Source organism: Dromiciops gliroides, chromosome 5, assembly GCF_019393635.1.
Source record: "Dromiciops gliroides isolate mDroGli1 chromosome 5, mDroGli1.pri, whole genome shotgun sequence".
In the NCBI taxonomy this organism is placed as follows: domain Eukaryota; kingdom Metazoa; phylum Chordata; class Mammalia; order Microbiotheria; family Microbiotheriidae; genus Dromiciops; species Dromiciops gliroides.
In genome coordinates, this window is record NC_057865.1 from 145,920,789 (window position 1) to 145,943,968 (window position 23,180).

Below are 23,180 nucleotides of genomic sequence, written 5' to 3' on the forward strand. Positions count from 1 at the left end.
TTTAATCACATCAATTCTAGCATCAGTGGGTTTTTTCCCTATCAAATGAGGCTTTTTACTCAGCAATTCTATAGGCAACTCTATAAGATGGAAGAAATCCTTTCGATTTCATAGACATGTGCAATCGAGGACATCCCAAGGCATCCATAAAGCTGACCTTTCTGTTTTTATTCTACCATATGAAGTCACCTCTAAAGGATTTAATATTTTGGTATGATGCTGCAAATCTTGGGTAGTTTGTTGCTTTCTCTGGGCACAGCATCTCTGTCACACAAGTTGTTCAACTGGCCTTCCTGGCCCTGATCTTCACAGTTCACCTTCCAACTGCCAAGACTAATTTTCTCAATTCATTTTCTGCTGACTGAGACATTTTATACTGGACAAGTTGTCATATGATCATTCCTACTGCTGTCATAGAATAGAGGGAGCACTGGCTACACAGATATAGGAGTTAAGAATATAGACCGAACACTGAACCAGTGGAAGCTGTTTTAGTATACCAGGGAAAGTAGAAAGAGAAGAGGGCCTAAACAAAGCTCTGTGGAATGTCCATAATTAATGGGCAGAGGAAGGATGACATGGCAAAAAAGACTAAGAAAAAAATACCAGACAAGTAAGAAAAGAATCGAGAGACAGTACCATAAGAGAAACCAGAGTGAGAAAAGTCTATGAGGGAATGGTAGACAATGTCTGGAGATGCTGTGAGGTCAAGCAGACTGAGGGTGAGGAAAGGGCATTAAATATAGTGTTAAGAAATCATGGGGCAGCTAGATGGCGCAGTGGATAGAGCACCGGCACAGGAGTCAGGAGTACCTGAGTTCGAATCCAGTCTCAGACACTTAACACTTACTAGCTGTGTGACCCTGGGCAAGTCACTTAACCCCAATTGCCTCACTAAAACAAACAAACAAACAAACAAAAGAAATCAATGGTGGCCTTGGAGAAACTAGTTTCATTTGACTGATTGGGTAAGAAGACAGGTTAAGGGAATAAGAAGTGGGAGGGAAATGTAGGGAAGGAGTATAGCAGTGAAAGAGAAAAAAAAAACAGTAGGCATTTTAGGTTACAATAGTTATGCTCAAGATTGTTGGAACTGCTAATTATTTTATTCAGGTTAACCAATAGCCAGAAACTATAACATGTATCATCCATAGCTCTTTACTAAGCATCAACTAGAACTGGTAACTGAGAACCCCAAGTTCTTCTGTCTCATAACAATTAGCAATAATAGGTCTATTATCATAATTCTATTTCTACCCCCCAAATATGAGTGGGGCAAGGAAAGGGCATGAAAAGTTGTCAAACAAGGAGAAACAGACTGCACACCTGCCCTCCAGATGCTAATAGATTTTACAAAACTTAACAACGTATGCAACAAATTTTCCACAAAATTACAATTCTCAGAGCGAATGGGTTAGGGAAATAAATTTAGAAGCAAGAGTGGCAGATGGGATAGATGGATTCAATTAAGGGAAAGAACATCAAACAATTCAGAGGAAACCTTCCTTTAATGGAACATGTTGTTTTCTCCTTTTTGCCTACAGGTAACTCCCAGTAACATTCTAAGAAATAGGGTGCACATAGAGATCCTTATCCCACTGGAGATTCACACACCCAAAAGTGGAAATCTATTATAGCTTCTGTTCTGTGTTTTTTTTTTCAATAATAAAGTAGTATGTGAATTGTACTTTTAACTCTAAGGGAATGCATGAAATAGATTAAATGCATGGTTCTACAAACCTGTGTGTCTTTGGCTTTGATAAGTGATTTAATGCAGTCATCTTAGTTGACCTAGCTTCATCTTTTTTTTTCTTTCTGATCTATGGGAAACACTTTCTTAATTAGATTGGCTATCCTGCTCTATGATTTTCTTTCCCTTGTTATTAATTTTTTTAAAAAAATAATATTCTTGGGGGACATCTAGGTGGCACAGTGGATAAAGCACCAGCCCTGGATTCAGGAGGACCTGAGTTCAAATCCAGCCTCAGACACTTGACACTTACTAGCTGTGTGACCCTGGGCAAGTCACTTAACCTTCACTGCCTCACAAAAAAAAGAAAGAAAGAAAGAATAACATTTTTGCTTTAAGTTTAAATATTCCTTTGAGTTTTCCTAAATTCATTTTTTTTTAATTAAGAGAGTATTAGATCTGTGCTAAAAAAAAAAAGTTTTATCACAGAGAGATCTGATGTACCTAAAATTACTGGTTGGCATATGACATTTGTGTTCCTATAAAGAATACATTACTTACTGGTTGCATATAACTGTTCTGTTAAAAGGGATGTTAAATCTGCATATACTTGTCTTTATATCACAACAATTTACATACACATACATATATACACATATCTGTATATAAATGCACATATACATAAACATACATTGCAGTGTTGTGTGTGTTTTTCTAATAGGGATAAGTAGGTATACAAACAAGCAAAAACAGATATATACAGGGTATCTCAAAAGTCTGATTATTAAAAATATGAGAGACATATCTACTGAGTAATATAATCATTTTATTAATAGGCCAGCAGGTACTATTAATAAAAGGATGGTCATTGGCTGTCTCTTTCAGACCATAGACACCAAAGGCAGTGGGGTCACATATACCCTTCTGATTTTAAGAGGTCCATCACCTAGCAATTGAATGTAATTGGCTGACATGATTTGGAGGTGTGTTATATTGAAATGAATTCTGGGGATACCTGACTTAGGTTACTGAAATCTTGGCAAGAATGACATCATTGAAAGAATCTAGACCCCTACCCAAGCTGATCAGAGCACCACAGTTTCCACCTAGGTGTAGTTGTGCAGGCCAAATTTCATCAGTAAAGTCCTTCAGTTATTTAGACAGACATTGGTCTCTACCCAAGACTCCTTTGACCCAGATGAATCTAACTTTCAAGGAGAACTTAAAGCTTGGATTGGGGGAGGGGGAGAGAGAAAGGGCTAAGAAAGAAAGGGAGGTCACTGGGTACCCCAAGATATTATTATTAATAATTATTTCCCACAAGTTGTACTACAGATTTTGGGGACACTCTGTGTATATGTGTATACACACATATAAATACACATTCATATGTATATACATACATGTACATAGACTGAGGGATGAGGAAAGACCATTAGACATTAGAAATATGTTTATATGTGCAGGCATATGCACGTGTGCATGAGTGTATATGTGCATGTGTACTAGCAAGCTTATTTTACAAGGGCACATTTTGGCCAGTCTACGAGTGGCTCTGACTTTGAGAACACAAGCCAGTGGTAAAGCCAGAAAGTTCAGACATTTTGTCACTTTCATTGACCTTGTTACAAAACATCTCTCCCTCAACAGCAGTGAGCAGGTACAAATCAGTCCAAGTTCAGGGATATGCTATAGTGCACAATATACTTTTGAAATTAAGTTCATTGTCACATTTCACCCAGCATTGTACAACCATTATGAACCATTAAAAATACATTTGTCTTTTATTACTGAGGCAAATAAAAATAAATTACCTCAAAATTTTAAAAAAATGTCTGATAGTTTTTAATTAGACTTTTGGCAATTTTTTTAAAAGAAAAAAGCACTTTATATGTTTGTATATGTTACAAATATGGCTTGTACTCCTTCCCCCCCAAAAAATGGATTTGTATAATATAGTCTATAAGTACATTTCTTTTTAAAATTATCTCAAACTTATTCATATAGTTTTAATATTAAATTTATTTCTGTATATCTCTCTTCCATCTCCCAGAAAATCATTCCTTAAATTAGAGACTATTTAAAAAGAAAGGGGAATAAAAGTACTTCAGCAAAACTAACCAACACATCAAGCATATCTGATAGTATATGCGAGATTCCATATCTATAGTCTTTCATCACTACAAAAAAGGGAAGGAGTTGCATTTTGTCAGCTCTTCTCTGGACCAAGTCAGTTATTATAATTACATAGCAGTCAGTTTGGAGGGTTTTTTAAATTGTTGCTCTTTCTATCTACATTGCCGTAGCCATGATATAGATTGTTTAACTGGTTCTGCTTGCTCCCTTATGCAGGAGTTTACATGAATCTTCTTGTGCTTCTCTGTATTCTCCATATCTGTTGTTTCATAAGGCACCCCAGCAATATTCTATTACAGTTGTCAACCACAACTAGTTTAGTCAAATCCCAATTGACTAGATTTGTCTAGATCTTTGCTACCACAATAAGCACTGCTATAAATATGCCTACCTTACCACAGTCTCTTGGTATTGACCATTCTTTATCAACCTGCTAGATATAAAACCTCCAAGTTGTTTTGGTCTGCATTCTTATTAATGTTATGACACAATCTTTTATATGAATGTTAATAATTTGCAATTTTTTGGAGACTACTTGTATCCTTTGATGACCTGCTATTGAGTTCTGATACTTGACCACATACATTTATGCTAATTTCATCCCTATATGTCTTGGATAGGAGACCCTTATCAAAAATATCTGACCCAAAGATTTCTCCCAGTTGATGAGTTCCCATCCTAGCTTAACTACAGGGGTTTTGTTCATGTAAAAGCTTTTTAAATTTGAATTGAGTTAAAAGTGGCCTTTCTCTGCCATGGCTATTAGCTTCCCTAAACTGGTTTGGAAGTTTGGGGTTTATCTGTGTATATATATAAACAAGCATATACTGAAAGATAATTATATCAATATCCTCATGTGAAATATCATGAAAATTTAATTTATATGTGTGTAAATAGATAAATATACCCAGATATAAATGTATATGTTGTTCTTTTAAGGTATTGACCTTTCATTTGGAGCAGTTTGGAATTAAGACAGAAAAAGTTCTTTTGCATAAAGAAAAATAACTAAAATAACTGATAAAGTTTTAAGATATTGTCTTTTTTATTAATTAATAGTTTTACAGTTTAAAGGAGCAGAGAAATAATTGTTTATTAAAAGCTGAGAAAACATGAGTTTGAAGATACTCAGTTTGTCTTTATCTAAATGAGTGTTAATTCCCTCTTTGAACCAAATCCGATGAGATTAAGGTTGAAACCAATGCTCACTGTTCCCTTCTTTCCCTCTAATGTAATAGGTCTTTTGTACCTCTTCATGTGATATAATTTACCCCATTGCACCTCTCCTTTCCTCTTTTCCCTGCATAATCCCTTTTTTACCCCCTTAATTTTTTTAATATCACATCAAAGTCAATTTATACCTATACCCTCTATGTATACTCCTTCTATCTGCCAAATAGAGATACAGTTCTCAAGAGTTACAAGTATCATCTCCCATGTAGAGATGTAAACAGTTTAACGTTATTGAATAACATTGGAGTTTTCTTTTTCTGTTACCTTTTTATACTTCTCTTGAGTCTTGTAATTGAAGATTGAATTTTCTGTTCAGTTCTGGTCTTTTTCCTCAGGAAAGCTTGAAAGTCCCCTATTTCATTTGAATGTTCATCTCCCCTGAAGATATGATCAATTTTGTTGAGTAGTTGATTCTTGGTTGCAATCCAACTTCCTATGCCTTCTGGAATAGCATATTCCAAGCCCTCTGATCCTATAATGTTGAAGCTGCCAGGTCCTGTGTAATCTGACTATGGCTCCCTATTTAAATTGTTTCTTTCTGGCTACTTGCAGTATTTTCTTTTTCACCTGATAATTCTGGAATCCGGCTACATTATTCCTTGAAGTCTTCATTTTGGGATCTCTTTCAGGAGGTGATCAATGGATTCTTTGAACAACTTTTTTATCCTCTGCTTCTAGTAGATCTCCCTTGATAATTTCCTGGAATGTGGTGTCCTTGACTCTTTTTGATCATGGCTTTCAAGTAGTCCACTAATTCTTAAATTATCTCTCCTAGAACTATTTTCCAGGCCAGCTGTCTTTACAATGAGGTATTTCATATTGTTTTCTATTTTTTCATTCTTTTCATTCTGTTTGATTGATATCTGGTGTCCTCCGAGTCCATTAGCTTCCAACCTCGCCCAATTCTAATCTTAAGGCATTTTTTCTTCAGTAAGCTTTTGCACCTCCTTTTCCCATTTGGCCAATTCTACTTTTTAAGGAGTTGGTTTTCTTCAGTGGATTTTTTTCTCATTTGGCTAATTGTATTTTTTAAGGAATTGTTTTTCTTCAGTCAATTTTGTGCTTCTTTTCCAAGTTGTTGACTCTTTTCATAATTTTCTTGCATAACTCTAATTTCTTTTCCCATTTTTTCCTCTATCTCTCTTATTTAATTTTTAAAATCCCCGTTTGAGATCTTCCAAGGCGGCTTTTGGTCTTGAAAACCATTCTTCTTTCCCTTTGAGGCTTACAGGGTGAGCATTTTGATAGTGTTTGTCCCATCTGAGTTTGTGCTTTGATCTTTCCTGTCATCATAGAAGCTCTATGGTAAGGGTTCTTTTCTGTTCTTACTCATACTTTAGCCTATTTTGTAACTTTTTTGTTTGTTTGTTTTGTTTTGTTTTTTGTTTTTTTTTAGTGAGGCAATTGGGGTTAAGTGACTTGCCCAGGGTCACACAGCTAGTAAGTGTCAAGTGTCTGAGGCCGGATTTGAACTCAGGTACTCCTGAATCCAGGGCCGGTGCTTAATCCACTGCGCCACCTAGCTGCCCCTATTTTGTAACTTTTAAAGTTGAGGTCTGCTCCTGGAGCACAGGGCCCACTGTTTTAAGCTTCTTGTGCTGGGGGCCAAGGGCCTGATCACTGGCTTTCTGCTCTAAGACTTTCAGATTCCTTACCATTCTGGGCTTGCTCCCTGTGCAGGGATGGCTTGGCCTATTCATACCTGGTCCTGTGGGTGGTCCTCTAGCTGGCAGTCTGCCCTCTCAGCAGAGGCTGGGAGGAGGGGGTGTCACCACAACTGGCCTGCTGTGCCACCAGCCTGCTGAGCCAGGACCCAGGGGCCTCAGCTTTATCTGTGTTGTGACCAAAAGTCTCCTGCTGACTTGCCCAGCCACCCTCCATGCCACCCCATTCTCCCCTTTTGTTCAAGTGATAAAGACCTTTCCTGAAGTCTTTTAAAATTATCTCAAAGTGGAATATTGTTTCTTTTTATCTTTTTGTGGGTTATATAGCACCAGAATCCGATTAGAGGCTTGATTTAATGTTGTTTCTGAGGAAAACTCAGGCAATTTCTTGGCTTCCCTCTGCCATCTTGGCTCTACCTCTAAAATCCAATTTTTTGTTTTTTTTTGAGGTTTTTTTGGCCAGGCAATGAGGGTTAAGTGACTTGCCCAGGTCACACAGCCAGTAAGTGTCCAAGTGTCTGAGGCTGGATTGAACTCAGGTCCTCCTGAATCCAAGGTCGGTGCTTTATCCACTGTGCCACCTACCTGCCCAAATCCAATTTTTTTAAGACAAGATTTTGGAAGAGTACCACTTTGAGAAACAATAAATGGCTGGAAGAACAGGGCATTATGGTCCCTTAGTTCAGTTGTATATAACTGTTTCAAGACTTCAAAGGGTTTAACTCAAAAAGCAAAAAATGATATGCCTTTTTAGAGAGTGGGAGATGATTAAGTATGGGCTGTTGATTTTATAAGGAAGATCTGGTGAGCTTTTACCCCATAAATGAAAAGGTGAGTCACCGAATACCAGAAAGTTATGACTTAATCCACTGAAAGATATTAAAGAACCTGGCAATTAGGAGCAAAAAGATTGGAGAAGCCTGGCTCAATTAGTCAGCTAGCTAAGAAACCATTGGTAGGGCCAGTCAATTGATAAGAAGGCTTCATCTGCAAATTTCTGATTGGCTGAAAGCTTCAATTCCAGCTATTGCTCTTCAGCACCATCTAGAGTTTGAGAAAGGTGAAACTTCTCAGAAGCACCCATTTTTCTTTCCTGCCCTCTCTTGTTGGAGAGGAAAAAGCAGAAAAGGAAAGTCAGGTTTTGCAACTGTTTTGCTGTATAGGAATAAGCACATCTCATTGGATAATACAGAATTCTGGAGAGTAGAGATGTCTAGGCTCATCTGCATTGCACAGAGTCAATCTGAGTGTGGTTTTGCTAAGAGTTGTTACAAGTCGACTAGATGACATGTGCGGTCTGGGCTGGGCTGATATATATTGTCCAGAGAAGCCAGCTTGATAAACTTGGTAGTTCTTTGGCTTAAAATAACTGCTATCCAAATTAAAAGATAACAATTTCTCACTCACCTTTAAAGGGTGAATTGAAAGAATCTGTAAATACTTCATTAGTAGAAGAGATCTCTCTAACTAGAAGTGAGGATCAGAAAGAAAGGGAAATGTTAGCAGGGAAACAGTTTTGTGCATAAAGTTCCCAAATGGACAAATGCTATCAAAGCCTGCACTCCAGAGTTGTGAGTCACCCTAAGCACATAGGTTTTACTTACTCATGTATTTCTCTGCCAGATTCTGTTCATGCTCATTATATGCTACAGATTCTGAATACATTGGTGGGAAAATGGGACTAACATATCTATTGATCATGATATATTTTTTGTTTTGTTTTTTTTATCATGTTATGTTTATCATTCCTAGTTTAATATATAAATACTTGCAATATTTTAAATTTCTTTTATCTTATTGCTAAAGTAAATGGTTATGTTAAAGATCCAAAAGTATCATCAGTGTGAATAGCTGTTTTAGGTACATGGAAATGTATTGGTAGAAACTTGAGAACTAAAGTGCTAAGTAAGAAGTAAGTATTCCCTCCAAAAGAAGTTTATACCTAGGACTCTGAGAATCAGTCAACAAACATTTATTAAGTTCTTAATATGTGATGGGCACTGCTTTGGTGGTCCTTCTCTGGGAACCTGGACCTGTCAGTGGAAGGACAGGTTAGAGTAAATAAAACTAGTCTAGAGAGGAAATAGGTGTCTATACGCAGTATGTAAGAGCTACAAGTTATGACAGTGTGGGTAGCCGACCCATGTACATTACAAAAAACAAACATATATATAACCTGGTTTTTCCCCTGAAAAAATATCTCATCTTGGAGTCTGTCCTATAATTGGTCCAATATGGTATATAAAAACATGTGTGTACCTTCATTAAAGCCTTGCTGTGCTGCTTCATCATGGCATGGAGGTAAACCCAAGTTATCAAAAGGCTGTGACAGTGGGGTGCAAGCTATGAGACAGAATAAGCGTTTATCAAACTCCTACTGGGCCAGGTACTATGCAAAGTACGTTCCAAATATTATGAGGATTTGCTCTTCATATTTTGTAGCTGAAGAAATTGAGGCAAACAGAGGTAAAGTGACTTGCCCAGAGTCACATAGCTAATAAATGTATGCTTCCAGATTTGAACTCAGATCTTTTGGACTTCAGGCCTAGCACTCTAGTGCATCACCTGGGTACCTTCAGCTAGTTCTGGAAGTTTCAACCAAGATATAATGACTTCGAGTATGGGCCAAGGAATAGCTGTTGCCTGCAGTTTAAGGACCATCCAAGATAATTTTAGACGGGCTCATTATTTAGAGTTGGCTAAATGGTAATGGGTTTTTAGCACCTGAAGAAATACCCAAGAATTGCAGAAGATCAGGATGCATGGAGAGGCTGCATCTACATCAAGAGAATGAGTATCTATACTAACAAAAGCAGAGATTTACCGAAGGAACAAATGAGAAGGGGCCTGGTGGTTGGAGGAGCAAGAATCTCTGTATTCTCTGGTTTCCATCCATATAATTTCATGAAGACATTGATTTGTTGAAGGTCTCACAAAGCAGGTATTATTGATGCCATCGCTAGTGGACAGAGAAGTTGCTAGAGGACTAGAGCAGAAAGAACCACACTTCACTGATACTGTCACCACTCAGACATGTTCTGGTTATCAGTAAAGCAATGCTACTGTCATTCTATCTGGCTGAAAGATTTATTTCATGGTGATGTCACTAAATCTGTATACTCTCTACAAGGCGTCCCAAAAGTCTTGAGAGCTTTGAGGTTTGCATCACTCAGTATTTCACTTGAATCTCACAAAAACCCTATGAAGTAGGTATTATTATCTCCATTTTACAGATGAGGAAACTGAGGCTCAGAGAGGTAAAGTGATTTTCCCAGGGCTATACAACCAGTAGTTGTCTGAGGTAGGATCAAACACAAGTCTTCCTAACTCCAAGTCCAACATTCTAATGACTGCACCCAAGTTGTCTTTTCTAAGGTTAAGTTCAGAGGCACCTTTAGTCATAGATTTAATGCTGAATGACACCTCAAAGACCATCTATTTCAATCCTCTCATGTTCAAGATCAGGGCTTCTTAAACTTTTTCCACTCGTGACTCCCTTTTGCCTGAGAAATGTTACGCAACCACAAGTATATAGGTATACAAAATAGGTATATGTAACCTTTTACTGTTGCCAAATTTTTCAAGACCCTCACATTTTAGTTATGTGAGGTGACCCACAGTTTAAAAAGCTAGGGTTCTAGATGACAAAAATGAGACCCAGAGAGGTCTCATTTAAGGACATAAAGATAGGAAGTAACAAATGAAGATCTGTATTTAAGTCTTTTGATTCTAAATCTAACATTCTTTCCACTGGACCATGCTGTCTCTGCAGTTAGTTATTACTAAGTAATGAACAGTTCCCTCATTTTCCTCTGAAAGGGATGCCCAACCTTTCCATTATGGGGAGTTGCCTTGACTTCCCTGAAGTCTTATGACTAACTGCCAGGATCAGGGGTAGGAGACCATGTAGCAGAGTGCAGTAGTCGTCAAGAGACCTGAGTCTGCGATGGTGGGCAAGCCAAGGTCACTTCTTTGGTGGTCTTGTATAAGATGGGGATAATAATACTTATAATACATACCTCACAGGGTGGCCTAAATGGCTTTAAAAGCATTTAAGTATGATATAAATGTGAGCCATTATCAGTTGTGAAAAGGCAGGCTGCTTGCTGGGATTTGCTGGGCTGCAAACTCCCTACTGTAGTGGTAATGCCCAAGAGCTAAAGAGGGGCATGCAGGCAGTGGTAACCAATTTGGAGATCTACCAGGTAGGGTTTGAGTTTTACTAATAGATCTATCCAATCTACTGATTGGAAAGGGAGAGCCCTTCTCTTCAAAGTCATTACCAGACTGCTATCTTGTATAGCTAACTTGTATAGGATGAAGCTACAATAAGGTATAAGATGTATGAAATGCTCTATGGACTAGTCTCAACAAACAGCCCATATTTCTTTTTTTCTTTTCTTTTTTTTTTTTTTTTGTGAGGCAATTGGGGTTAAGTGACTTGCCCCAGGGTCAACACAGCTAGTAAGTGTCAAATGTCTAAGGCCAAATCTGAATTCAGGTACTCCTGACTCCAGGGCCAGTGCTCTATCCACTGCGTCACCTAGCTGCCCCTCAGCCCATATTTCTATGAGGAATGAGGCACCCCATTTTATAGGAGGCTCAAGCAAACTGACCAGTTTGCTCAGGCTTTTCTCTTGTTAAATTTACTTCTTCAGTGAGGACTTCTCTATCTCTTACACAACTCACCCAGCTTCTATTCTTCCCTCATGCCAACTCCCCCCCCCCCGCCCAATACCATTCCATCTCTTTCTCACCAAAGTCCTATGTTTTAAAATCCAGCTCTACCATGATCACACCAGGTCCCTGAGGAGTTCCCCTTCCTCAGACCTTCAGGAATAATCATAGGAGCATCCTTGGGGTCACAAAGATAATTGGACATGATTGAATGATGTGCCAATTGGAGAGTACACTGGAGAGTTACCGTAGAAAGCTCTGCCATGAGGAGAAGGCGTCTGAGGGCAAGCCATGTGGCTTGGAAGGTCAGGTTCCTTGGCGTCGGGGGGAAAGTGACATTTGCTCGTGGCTACTGTCTCTCAAAGCTACCAGCCAATTAGCTTGGAGCGGTGTGTGCATGTGGATGGGAATGTTCCCGGTTTGCACAGGAGGCTTGTGAATGAAGAAGGGGCGAGGCTTGCTCTCTGTCTTTTTCACAAGGACCTCAGGGGGGGAGTGGAGTAGGAGACTCTGGTCCTGAGATAGATAGCTGAATAGAGGCCTCTTTCTCTCTTCATCAAATTCTTATGCTCCTTAATAAATGCTTAAAAAGTCTAAACTCTTGCTAAAGCTTCTAATTTATTGGCAACCACTCATTAGATTTTTTAGGGACAGTATAGCTTAGAATCCTAGCTACAATGAACAACAACAAAAAGACCTAGCCCCTAAAAGTTTATTAAAGTGCTTTACACTCAGTGAGGTGGCAATTCAGCAACTTGGTCGGCCAGTGGTCCTTAGAGAACTGCCAAGCATCCAGAGATGAATAGCTTGTTCAGAGCCATGAAGTTAATATGTGTCATAAGCACATGAACTCTGGGTCTCTGGACCCTGGGGCCACTAGAGTCACACTGTTCCTCTGATGAAAATATTATTGTGCCAATTTTTCCAGACAAGAAAATTGAGGTCAGAGAAGTTTGGTGACTTGCCCAGCTCTGTCACTCTCTTCTACTGCTCTCTATAGTTTGTTAACATTTTGCAGTATTAGATCCTGTCTCCCTGTATACACCATTGACACCTTGAGGGCAAGGATTCTGTTGAGGTATAGTGAGGAAAAGGAAATAAGCATTTGTATAGAACCAACTATGTGCCAGGCACCCATGCTCAGCACTTTACAAATATTATCTCATTCGATCCTTACAACGACCCTGGGAAGTAGTGCTTTAATCATACCCATTTTATAGTTGAAAAAACTAAGGTGGGGGGCAGCTAGGTGGTACAGTGGATAGAGCACTGGCCCTGGATTCAGTAAGACCCGAGTTCAAATCCAGCCTCAGGACACTTGACACTTACTAGCTGTGTGACCCTGGGCAAGTCACTTAACCCTCATTTCCTGTCTCCCAAAAAAAGAAAAAAATTAAGAAAGAAAGAAAGAGAAAAAAACTAAGGTAGAATTTTAAGCAGCTTGCCCAGGGTCACATAGCGAGTAAGTACTTGAGACTGAATTCTAACTTGGGTCTTCCTGACTGCGTTATCTAGCTGCTTCTTTGGCATAGTAGTATAAGGGGCTAAAATTCTGGCTATACTATCTAAATCTAATGAGTGGTCGCCAATAAATTATAAGCTTTAGCAAGAGTATTTAAGTGTTTAAGTATTTATTAAAGAGCATTAGGATTAGAGAGAAGGTAATAATCTAACTATTTCTAAGAGACCCCATCATTCAACCGCCATGGCGAGGTCAGGTAACAAAAAGGGCTCAATGCTTCCTCCTTCCTCCCAGAAGCCTCCTGTGAAACTGGGAAGATTCCCCATCCATACGCACATACAGCTCCAGAGACCTGGCATCTGGAGTCAAAGGCCTAGGGATTCAAATTCTGATTCTGCTACTTTCTACCTTGTGTAAAGTAATATTTAACCCCTATGGGCCTCAGTTTCCTCATCTGAAACATGAAGGGGGTGGATTAGATGGTCTCTCATGTCCCTCACAGCTCTGGTCTATATCTAAGATGCTATGTCTTATGCTTTTCTGCACATGTGCTTTTGCCTACAGTAAATATTTGTTGATTGATTTACAACAATATCTAAAACGGGAATTCTTAATGACAGTGGCAACTTATCTGTGTCCTCTAGAAGATAATTAAGACAAAATGAAAACTCATCAGGTAATAAAAACAAGTTCATATGGTGCAAAGGACCCATCTGAGCTCCTCTTTCTCCCCCTTTAGCCTCCTTACGCTACCTTACCATCCGTAAGAGTTACAGTACGATGAGACCTAGACTAAACTAGAGTACCCTCAAGGGGTGTGTTTTTCTGGGTATTTAAAGACTTAAAGGTGTTCATGGGTATCAAGCACCCAAGAAAACTGTGGAAATCAGAATAAGAAAGGAATGGAGACAAATATCCACAAATTATAGACTCTCAGACTGATTTAAAAATAAAATAGAAATTTAGAGCTAGAAGGGACCTTACAGAAGATCTCATCCAACTCCCTCATTTTATACAGATGAAGAAACTGAGGCCTAGAGAGGGCAAAGGCCACAGCTAATAAATGGTTGAACTGGAACCAGAATTAGTCCCTCTGTCCTCCTTGTTAAGAGACAGAAGGGTGAGGTCACCCATTCCAAATCCCCACTCAAGGGAAAGAATCCTTCTGCAACATTCCTGATAAGTGGTCATTCGGCCTCTGCTTGAATAGTTCTGGTGATGGAGAACTTCTTTCGGGAGGCAGCCCATTCCATTTTTAGATGTTCTAGTAAGAATTATTTTTTCCTTATAAAAAACCCTCTGCCTCCTTAGAGAAGAAACATATTGATTAGGAAAAAAATATTCAATTTTGAAATAGTAACATGAAAGAGAACAAAAAATAACTTGAGTAAAGGCATAAGAAAATCATGAATGGACTGTGAAAACTCATCTAATCTAATGGAGCCTCAGAGTTGCCTCATACCCACATAAAAGGAAAGACTGATAAATAATTTAGTTTGCAGGTATATTCCACAGTTAGCCTGCACTTCCCCCCACCCCCAAATTTTACTTGGTACAAAATCTGAGTGTGGTCTATAATTATATTTCGTTTTAAAAAAATATCTCAAATTTGTTGATGTAAGTTTTTATATGCACATTAATTTCTGACCGAGTATCTCTCCTCCTCCCTTCTCTAGCAAGTACATTCCTCAATAATAAAGATTTTTAAAAGAAGGGAAAAAACCACTTCAGCAAAAAACTCGTCAATACATCAATGAGTCACATCTGGATTCGTATAGGCCTAGATTCTACATGCAAAGTTTCCATCAACAACAGTGAAGAAGAGTGTAATTTCCTCCTCGATTCTTTTCTAGATCAAAAAAGCAAACCAGGCATTCATGAATACGCCTAATGGCCTTCATCACATCTGTGATTATGCCCTGTGAAAGGTCTCAGGTTCAAATTGTAGAAAGAATGTCTTCCTTTGCGGCTAGGCATCTCAAACTGGATAAGTATGGAACCAAAATTTCAAGTCCAATTACCCTCGACCAATTTAACTTTTTCAAAAAAATTAGTCCATAGGTCATATCCCCTAGGAATAAATGGGTGCAAGCAGGTAAAGGACAAGGGCTCAATGCAAATTAAACACAAGAGAACCCAGCTCAAAGCATATGTGCTCTGGACAAGAACAGCACCAAAGTAGTCTAAGGATAGCTGTTTGCAGTGACCAGCTATTTAGCCTTATTCTTTTTTGGGGGGGTCAGGGCAATGAGGGTTAAGTGACTTGCCCAGGGTCACACAGCTAGTAAGTGTCAAGTGTCTGACGGCCGGATTTGAACTCAGGTCTCCTGAATCCAGGACCGGTGCTTTATCCACTGCTCGACCTAGCTGCCCCCTATTTAGCTTATTCTCATCTTTCCCAGTTTTTACTTTAAATTTAAAAAGGTGAATATGAGACATGGCAATGGTGTGTTTATTTTTATAAAATAAATGTTATATTGTTTTTTCTTTTATATAGCTGTTCCTTCCAAATACCAGCTGCCACTCCCCCTTCCCCCCAACATATTTATTAAGCACTTACTATGTGCCAAGAACTGTGTTAAGCCACAAAGAAAGGCAAAAACAGTCCCTTCCCTAAAGAAGCTCAAATTCTAATGGGGAAAGAAAGCATGAAAAAATAACTGTATATAGAAAACACATGGAGTTCAAATGGAAGTTAGAGTCCAAGGAAAGGCACTAACAGCTGGAAGGATGACAACAGGCCCTCTGCAGAAGATGGGATATGAGCACAGTTGAAGGGAGCCGGGAGGCAGAGGATGAAGAGGGAGAGCATTCCAGGCATTGGGAACAGGGAAAAAAGCTCTGGGGAGGAGAGAGGAGAGCCTGGGGGAACTTGAAAGAGGCCATTGCTGATGGATTGCAGAGTCCACAGAAAAGAAGAAAATGTAAGAACACAGGAAAGGCAGGAAGGAGGGACTGGCTGTAAAGTTCTTTGGAAGCTAGACTGAGGATTTTCTATTTTAATCCTGAAGCTAACAGGGAACCACAGAAGAGGTGGGGGAGGGGAGGGTGAAATGGTCAACTTGGACTTCAGGAAGATCATTTTGTTGATGAGCGGAACATAGACTGGAATGGAGAGAGACTTGGTGGAAGGGAGAACAACCTGAAGTCTATTGCAATAGTCTCTCAGGGAGGTGTGGCAGCCAGGAGTGGAGATGCTACTGAAAGGCAGAACTGACAGAATTGGCAGTAGATTGGATGGGGGGGGGGGGGGCAAGCCAGGGTGATTGGTGCCCTGGGCAGTAAAAGGGAAGTTAGAAAAGGGATGGGTTGGGGGATTGGAGATGGGAAAGATAATGAGTTCAGTTTGGGACATGTTGAGTTTAAGATGTCTTCAAAACTTATAGTTTGAAATGGCAGTTAAGCAAAACAAGCCAACTTACAGGTCGGGTTCTAGCAAACAATTTCCAGAGAGAATAGGATTTGGCCCCTTGGAAGCCTTGTAGATCCATTCAATCCAAATCCCTCTTTTACAAATGAGAAAACTGAGAATATGAGAGAGGCAGTAAGTATCAAAGGCAAAATTCAACACCAGTGCTTTTTCTGCTACATCATACCGCTTGGGATTTGGGTTTTTTCTGGCTCTGTCGCCCATGTCTGGAAAACTTTCCTCCTCAAACTCCGCCTACTGATTTCCCAGGCTTCTGTGTCCCAACTAAAAAATCACATCTTTTACAAGTCTTTCCCAGCTCTCTTAATTTTAACTACCTCCCTTCTGTTAATTACTTATTTGTCCTGTGTGTGTATATGGTGTGGTGTGTGTATGTGTATATATACACACACACAAACATACAGATATTGCTTGTATATTTTGCTTGCTTCTCTCCAATTAGATTTCGAGCTCCTGGAGGGCTTCGACTATCTTTTGACTTTTTGTATCCCCAGTGCCTTAGCACAGTGCTTGGCTCATACTAGGCACTTAATAAATACTGACTGACTGCACCATTCAGAAACGGAATTGTTTAGTTTCTTAAAAGGCCACCTAAACAGAAAGAGGGCTCAGGAGATTTTTTTTTTTGGCAGGGTAATGAGGGTTAAGTGACTTGCCCAGGGTCACACAGCTAGTAAGTGTCAAGTGTTTAAATCCGGATTTGAACTCAGGTCCTCCTGCATCTAGGGCTGGTGCTTTATCCACTGTGCCACCTAGCTGACCCCACAGCGAGATTTTTAAAAATGCAGTCTCAATTCTACCACTTGCTAACTAACTTGGGTGAACCTGGGTAAGTCACGTAATTGTTCTGTCTCAGTTTCTTCCTCTGTAAAATGGAGTAGGATCTCAGTCCCTTCCAACTCTAACAAATACCATGGATCCTCTAAATGTGACAGCTAGCTAATACTCCGCAGGGCCAGGATGTCAGGAGCCTTCTTGCTGAGGAAGGTCTACTTAGAGAAATTTGGAAGCTGCTCTCCTCACTCAACAACTCAACAGCTTTTTACTGACGCTATGACCCCTTCTTCCCCTCCCCTTCCCAGCACCCAACAGTCCCACCCAGCCAGCTCAACACCCTCACCCCCCACCAAAACTGTTCCGTTAACCCCTCCCCCTACTCCACCCCAGGCCCTCTTTCCCATTGTATGGCCATAGGAGGTATGTCAGCGTGTGGTGGCAGGGAGTGGAGGGTACCTGGGCTACTCCTCCGCGGCCGGGCCTAATAGAGCAGAGCCGGCTCCTTGCCGCGGACCCGGCAGAAGCCCCCCACGCACGCTGAGGTCCCTCGTCTGGCCCGCAGCGTGCGCTGCGCGAGCACTCTACCGGCTCCCGGCGCCTGAGGAGGGGATGTGCATAACTTTCCTCCCTCGCGTTGTAACTCTCCCGGAAAGACTTCTCTTCCGCCGGGCCCCAGCCGTCCCCCCACCTCCCCGCCCCTCACGCCGGGTAGGGCTCCCCCGCAGATTTGTCGCGACGAGGCCAGCGGCAGCTGCTTGCAAGCAGCAGCCAAGAGCACTACCCGCCGCGAGACGCACTCCAGCCTGGGTCTCCCCCACCCCCAACCCCCTCACCCCTCCTCCCCCCCCGCCCCCCCAGCCAATGCGTGCACCTCCCGGAGCTGCTGTCTCAGGCACTAACAGGCAGCGCGTCCTCTCTAACTGCCTCTGGCGGCCGTCGGGGCTGCAAGTGGAGCTGGCTCAGGGGCGCCCGACGGCCCCTCCTCCTCCTCCTCTTCCTCCTCCTCCTCTTCCTCCTTCCCCTCTTCTTCCTCCTCCTCTGCTTCCCCCTCCTCCTCCACCCCTCCCCCTCCTCCACCCCCTTCCCCCCTCTCTTCCTCCTCCCCCCTCCCCCCTACTCTCCTCCTCCCCCCTCCTCCTCTTCTCTCTTCTTCTCCTCCTCCTGTCCTCCTCCCCTCCTCCTCCTCCTCCTCCCCCCTCCTCCCCCTCCCCCAACCGCCCTCCCCCTCTCAGAACACTCAATGTCGGAACGTTCCGAAGATGACGTCGGAGCGTTCTCGAATCCCGTGTCTCTCGGCTGCTGCTGCCGAAGGAAAAGGGGAAAAGCAACAAGAAGGAAGAGCAATGGCGACACTGGATCGCAAAGTGCCCAGTCCGGAGGCGTTTCTGGGCAAACCCTGGTCCTCCGGATCGACGCCGCCAAAATACACTGCTCCGACAGTAAGAACCCCGCCGCCTCCTCCTCCTTTTATTATCCTGTAACCTTTCCATTCACCTAGAGCCACCGGGAGAAAGGAAAAAAAAAAAGTGTGTGGGGGAGAGAGAGAGAGTGGCCCCCGGTGTCCTCCATGCTTCTCCCTCTCTCTCTAAATAAATACACATAGAGACAGATCCTCCGTGCATAGAGAGCGGCCCAGCTGCTAACGCTGTCTGTCCGTCCGTCTGTCTGTCTGTCTGTCTGCCTGCCTGCCTGCCTGCCTGCCGCCCGGGCTTCCCACCGCAGCCCTCTGGGTGGGCTTTTACAGCCCTGCCGTGTATCGGTTTAAAGGGCTACTCTGTTGCTGCTTGCACAGTTTGGTTGGGTGTTTTTTTGTTTTTTTTGGGGGGGAGGGGGCGAGATACCTATCTGGGCCAGGTAGATGGAAACCCAGACTTGGGATACAAATGTTGCATTGTCCATCTTTATTTTTATTTTATTTTTTATTTTTGGAATGGTTGTCCTCTGCAGTACATAGAATACATATATTTCTATATATTCATATAAATGTTTGCAAATAAACACTCTTCCCTCCCCCTTGACTTTGGCTTTTTTTTTCTGCTTTTCATCTGCAGATGTAGATTTAGAAGAGGCTGGAAAAGAGGGTGGAAAAAGCAGGGAGGTTATGAGGCTTAATAAAGAAGGTAAGTGAAACCACTGGCATTTTAGTGGTAGTGTGTGTGGCAGAATCTTCACAGGATATAGCTAATATAATGTGAATTGTTCTGCTAGGTTACAGAGTGACTAAGGCTTGTCAAAAATTGAGCACGCCCAGGTGACTATATCGCTTCATGGTAACTTCCTTCAAAGTATAAATACAACTGGGGGGGGGGGGGTGGAGGAAGGCCATTTAAGAAAGAAGTTTACTATACTTCACTTAGTATCCATACTGGACTTCCTTCTGCATATCTGTAATTCTTGCTCAAGTGGACATTGCTCCCCCCCCCTTTTGGCATAGAAATATCTAGATGTACATTGAGTGTACCATCCTCAAGCAGATTTATCTTTTAAAAGTCATTAGTAACTGGATAAATTCACAACAGTTTAATTGACCCCACATGTCCAGTAATTTCTGCAGCTACTTCGCTCTCCATCAAAAACAATTGTACATGGCAAGTCTTTAAAGAGGTTCACATTTGGTACAATTTGCATTTGGTCACAGATCATTATGTGGTGAACATGGTTATAAGCATCTGTATGTGTGCCTTCACCTCCTCTCCGTCTATGTTTTCCTAGCATGGAAATACAGTACCTGAAATGGGACACAGTGAGTAGTAGGTCATCACAGACCAAATACATGCAAGTGAGGCCGTGGCCTCAATCGATAACCTGCTGGTGCTGTGCATATGAACACACATGGTCGTCATAAATAAATCACATCCTGTTATCATATATAAGCATGCCATATGTAGCTGTGGCCTGTGTATTCCAAAATGGAAACTCTAATGGCAACTTTCAGCTAAGCAAAAGGATGGACTTGTTTGTATTGCAGTGAGCTAACATGAAGTCTTGTGAATGGGGTGGGCATGAGTCAAGGAGGAAGGAGGAAGGTGTGAAGTGCTATGGTTGAAAACGGGCCACAGTAGCATCCCTAACTTAAAGCCCCAGCAGAATCCATAGGACCGACAAAGGGCCATCCCCAAAGAGAAGGTGCTCACTGGGAAAATACGCTCACCTCCAAGGTCTAGTTACCCCTAGTTGGAAAGATGTAGTAGAAATAAGCATGGCTTGTTGACTAACGCCTGAGGACAGCATGCAAGTTCATAAGTTTAGTCTATTTCCCAACTCTCCAGAAAAAAAGACATTCCTACATGGAGAGAGAACCTGGAGAATAAAATTCGTGTCTTCACAAAAACAATTCTTTAGCTTTGGTATTCTGATTATTGAGTAACAGCATAAATAATAATCGATTTTAAAGATTTTTTTTTTGCCTCCAAATACTTTAGTGACATCTCAACCTGTACACTTAGGATGTGAGTGATGGAATTATGTTAAGAAGACTACTTAGGTGCTGTCGGCTTATCTGTGTTAGAAGGCCATGCTGGTTGGCAATGGAAATTGACACCAGCATGTCCTTTTCCTTTTTAAACAAACTCTTAAGGTCTTTAAGAGCTCACGGACTTATAAAGAAGACCACTAGCAACAGGGAATGTTCTTAGGTTAGACCATGAGATGCTGTGGAAGGGCCTTTTAAAATTGAGTTAATTAAAAGTCATAATACAGGAAAGTGTTAGATGGAGTTCAGTGACTGGATAGCTAATTCTGAAAGAAAATGTCCAAGACTCACAGTTTTTTTTCCCAAAAGACCCTCATTCTTAGATTCTACTTTTCCATGCAATACTGAGTCTTCGGAGGAAGGATAGAGAGCACTTTTTTCCTCAGATGCCACTAGTGATAAATCCTGTTCATTAGGTTATTTGTCATATATTAGTGAAGAAACTTATTGCTTGATTATTTACATTTGTATTGATACCCACAGTTGTCAATATATTGTATAAATTGTGAAAATAGCTAAGTAAGCAAAGTTCCCATTGCTCATAGGCCTTGTAGTGGTAATGGATTCCTAAGAGGTTTGTTGGTGTAGATATGTGTGCGTGTTTTATTTTATGTCTAAGAAATGCACATATGTTAAAAACATGACCCACTGTAGTATGGAATGTAGCATACTATAGATCTGTCTTGGAAGCAGTCCAAGAAAGTGTAGTTGCCAAAAGTATCCAAAGAGCCTCATTATTATGGTGTCACCTTTAATAAGATCCTGTACCATAGAGTTAAAGCAAGGCCCCTCTGTGTCTGAGTTTCCATTATATATTCACAAACTATATAATACATGTATGTTTATACATATATGTGCTTGTATCAAGATAGATTTATACACCAAGGCAGAGGAAAATAAGGAAATCTTAAAAAGAAACTTTGTATATGAAGAGTGATGGCCAAATAGGATAAAGTTTGGAGATGAGAAATAGTAACTGTGTACTTCAGTTGTAAAAACTAGTATTTTCTTTCACAAACTTTGATATATATTCTATAGATTGAGTTACTCAGAGAACTGGTAGGATGATAATGTTAAATAATCATCTCTTGTTGCTGTCTAACCACTGGTTTGGTAAATATTGGATGGACTTATAAACATTTCAGATACGTATTTAGAATTATGAAATATTGCCCTCTTCTCTTCACTCTTTCCTTAACCTTTCTCAGCTTTTCTTTCCTACCTGTACATCACGGATGAAATGTTTGCTTTGAGATCTCTGATGTAAAGTCCTCCTATAATTATTATTGATTTATCCAGAATTAACCAAGAGCATGGGCAAGCAGTATTTGGCAGATCAGATTCTCATTTTAAATATACGATATTGTCTGCATATGTTACTGGATTATTCAGGTTCAAAAGGTGCACCGACTAAATACTGTATCCAAGATACTGTCATAGGAAGAACACATTTTCTTTGCTTTGAAAATAAAACATTCACCCTTTTAAAAAACAGGAAAAACTATAACCTATGTTAAATGTACCCCGTAATTACTAAATTTCACAGTGCAAGAAATTCTTACATCTCATACATGTATCCCATATAGTGTTGTTTCATTGGCAACAGTTTGTGACTAGACATTGATCTATTAAAGGTATGGGGTCAAATCTCAGTCTTATATTTTGTGACCTTTTTGATTAGTTATTTGTTTAAATCAGTCAGGCAATGAGATTGGATAAGAACATAATTCCCAGAAATTTAGTGTCTGAGACATGAAGAAATTTGTTTTTGATAGAAAGTTATTTGCAAAAGCTACTCATTATTCTCATCTATCATTTTTTCCTTGATGAATGGTAAATATATCTGTATTTGTCCAGGGTCAGATGTTAGATACCCTTGCCAAAAAGACTCATTTCACCTTAGGTGGAAGAGAAAACATTCAGTAATGTGAAAGGTTTTCCTCTTACTGACCTTACTAGAATACAATTTTGGAGAGTTTAAAATTTTTTTTTTAAATGATTCCAGTTCAATGAGGTACAGGAGTCTATATGGCTTATACTTTTTGGTCACTTGTAACAAATCATGGAAAACTACTTAGGACCATTAAACTGGACATCTTTAAGGAGGCCATGTCTTCCAGTTCCCTCTTTTTATAAGTGATAAAATTGGAGTTTTAGGATGTTAAATAAGTTGCTGAAGGTCACGTGGGATCTTAGCCTCAGAGGCAGGATTTGAAGCCAGGTTCTCTGACTACATATATCTCCCTTCATTCCAAAATAAATTGGGGGAGTGGAAGAAGGAAGAGAAGGTGTGAGGGAGTAGGGAAAGGAAAAACCTCAGCAAATCTCTCATTTTAGAAAATCCAGTTTCAAGCCAGTAATGTATAACCTGCTAGATTGGGCGGGGGGGGGGGGGGAGAAATGATCAATTCATCTATTCATGTGTGTTTTAAACTGGGTATATACAGTAAGGAGTTACTGAAGTGTTTATCAAACACTAGAAATAAATACTTTTAGCCAATTGAAAATGTATGGCCAAAAAGGTTTATATTCTTTATAGGAACCAGAGTCTTGGAAAATGCCCAGTAAACTATAATTTTTAAAAAAATAATTGTGAAACTCATAGAAAGGGATGCCCTCCTTTTTAGGATCGGAAACTT

At 40.5% G+C, this 23,180-nt stretch overlaps 1 protein-coding gene across 1 annotated transcript in view; it reads left to right on the forward strand.

Annotated features, from left to right (window-relative positions):
• The first annotated feature begins 18,289 nt into the window (after window positions 1-18,289).
• Window positions 18,290-23,180, forward strand: part of ATXN7L1 (ataxin 7 like 1) — a 280,551-nt gene continuing 275,660 nt past the window's right edge. Inside the window, 3 exon segments of the mRNA XM_043966547.1 lie at window positions 18,290-18,473; window positions 18,476-18,508; window positions 19,121-19,189. Coding sequence (XP_043822482.1) covers window positions 18,329-18,473; window positions 18,476-18,508; window positions 19,121-19,189 — 247 coding nt within the window. The 5' untranslated portion in view covers window positions 18,290-18,328.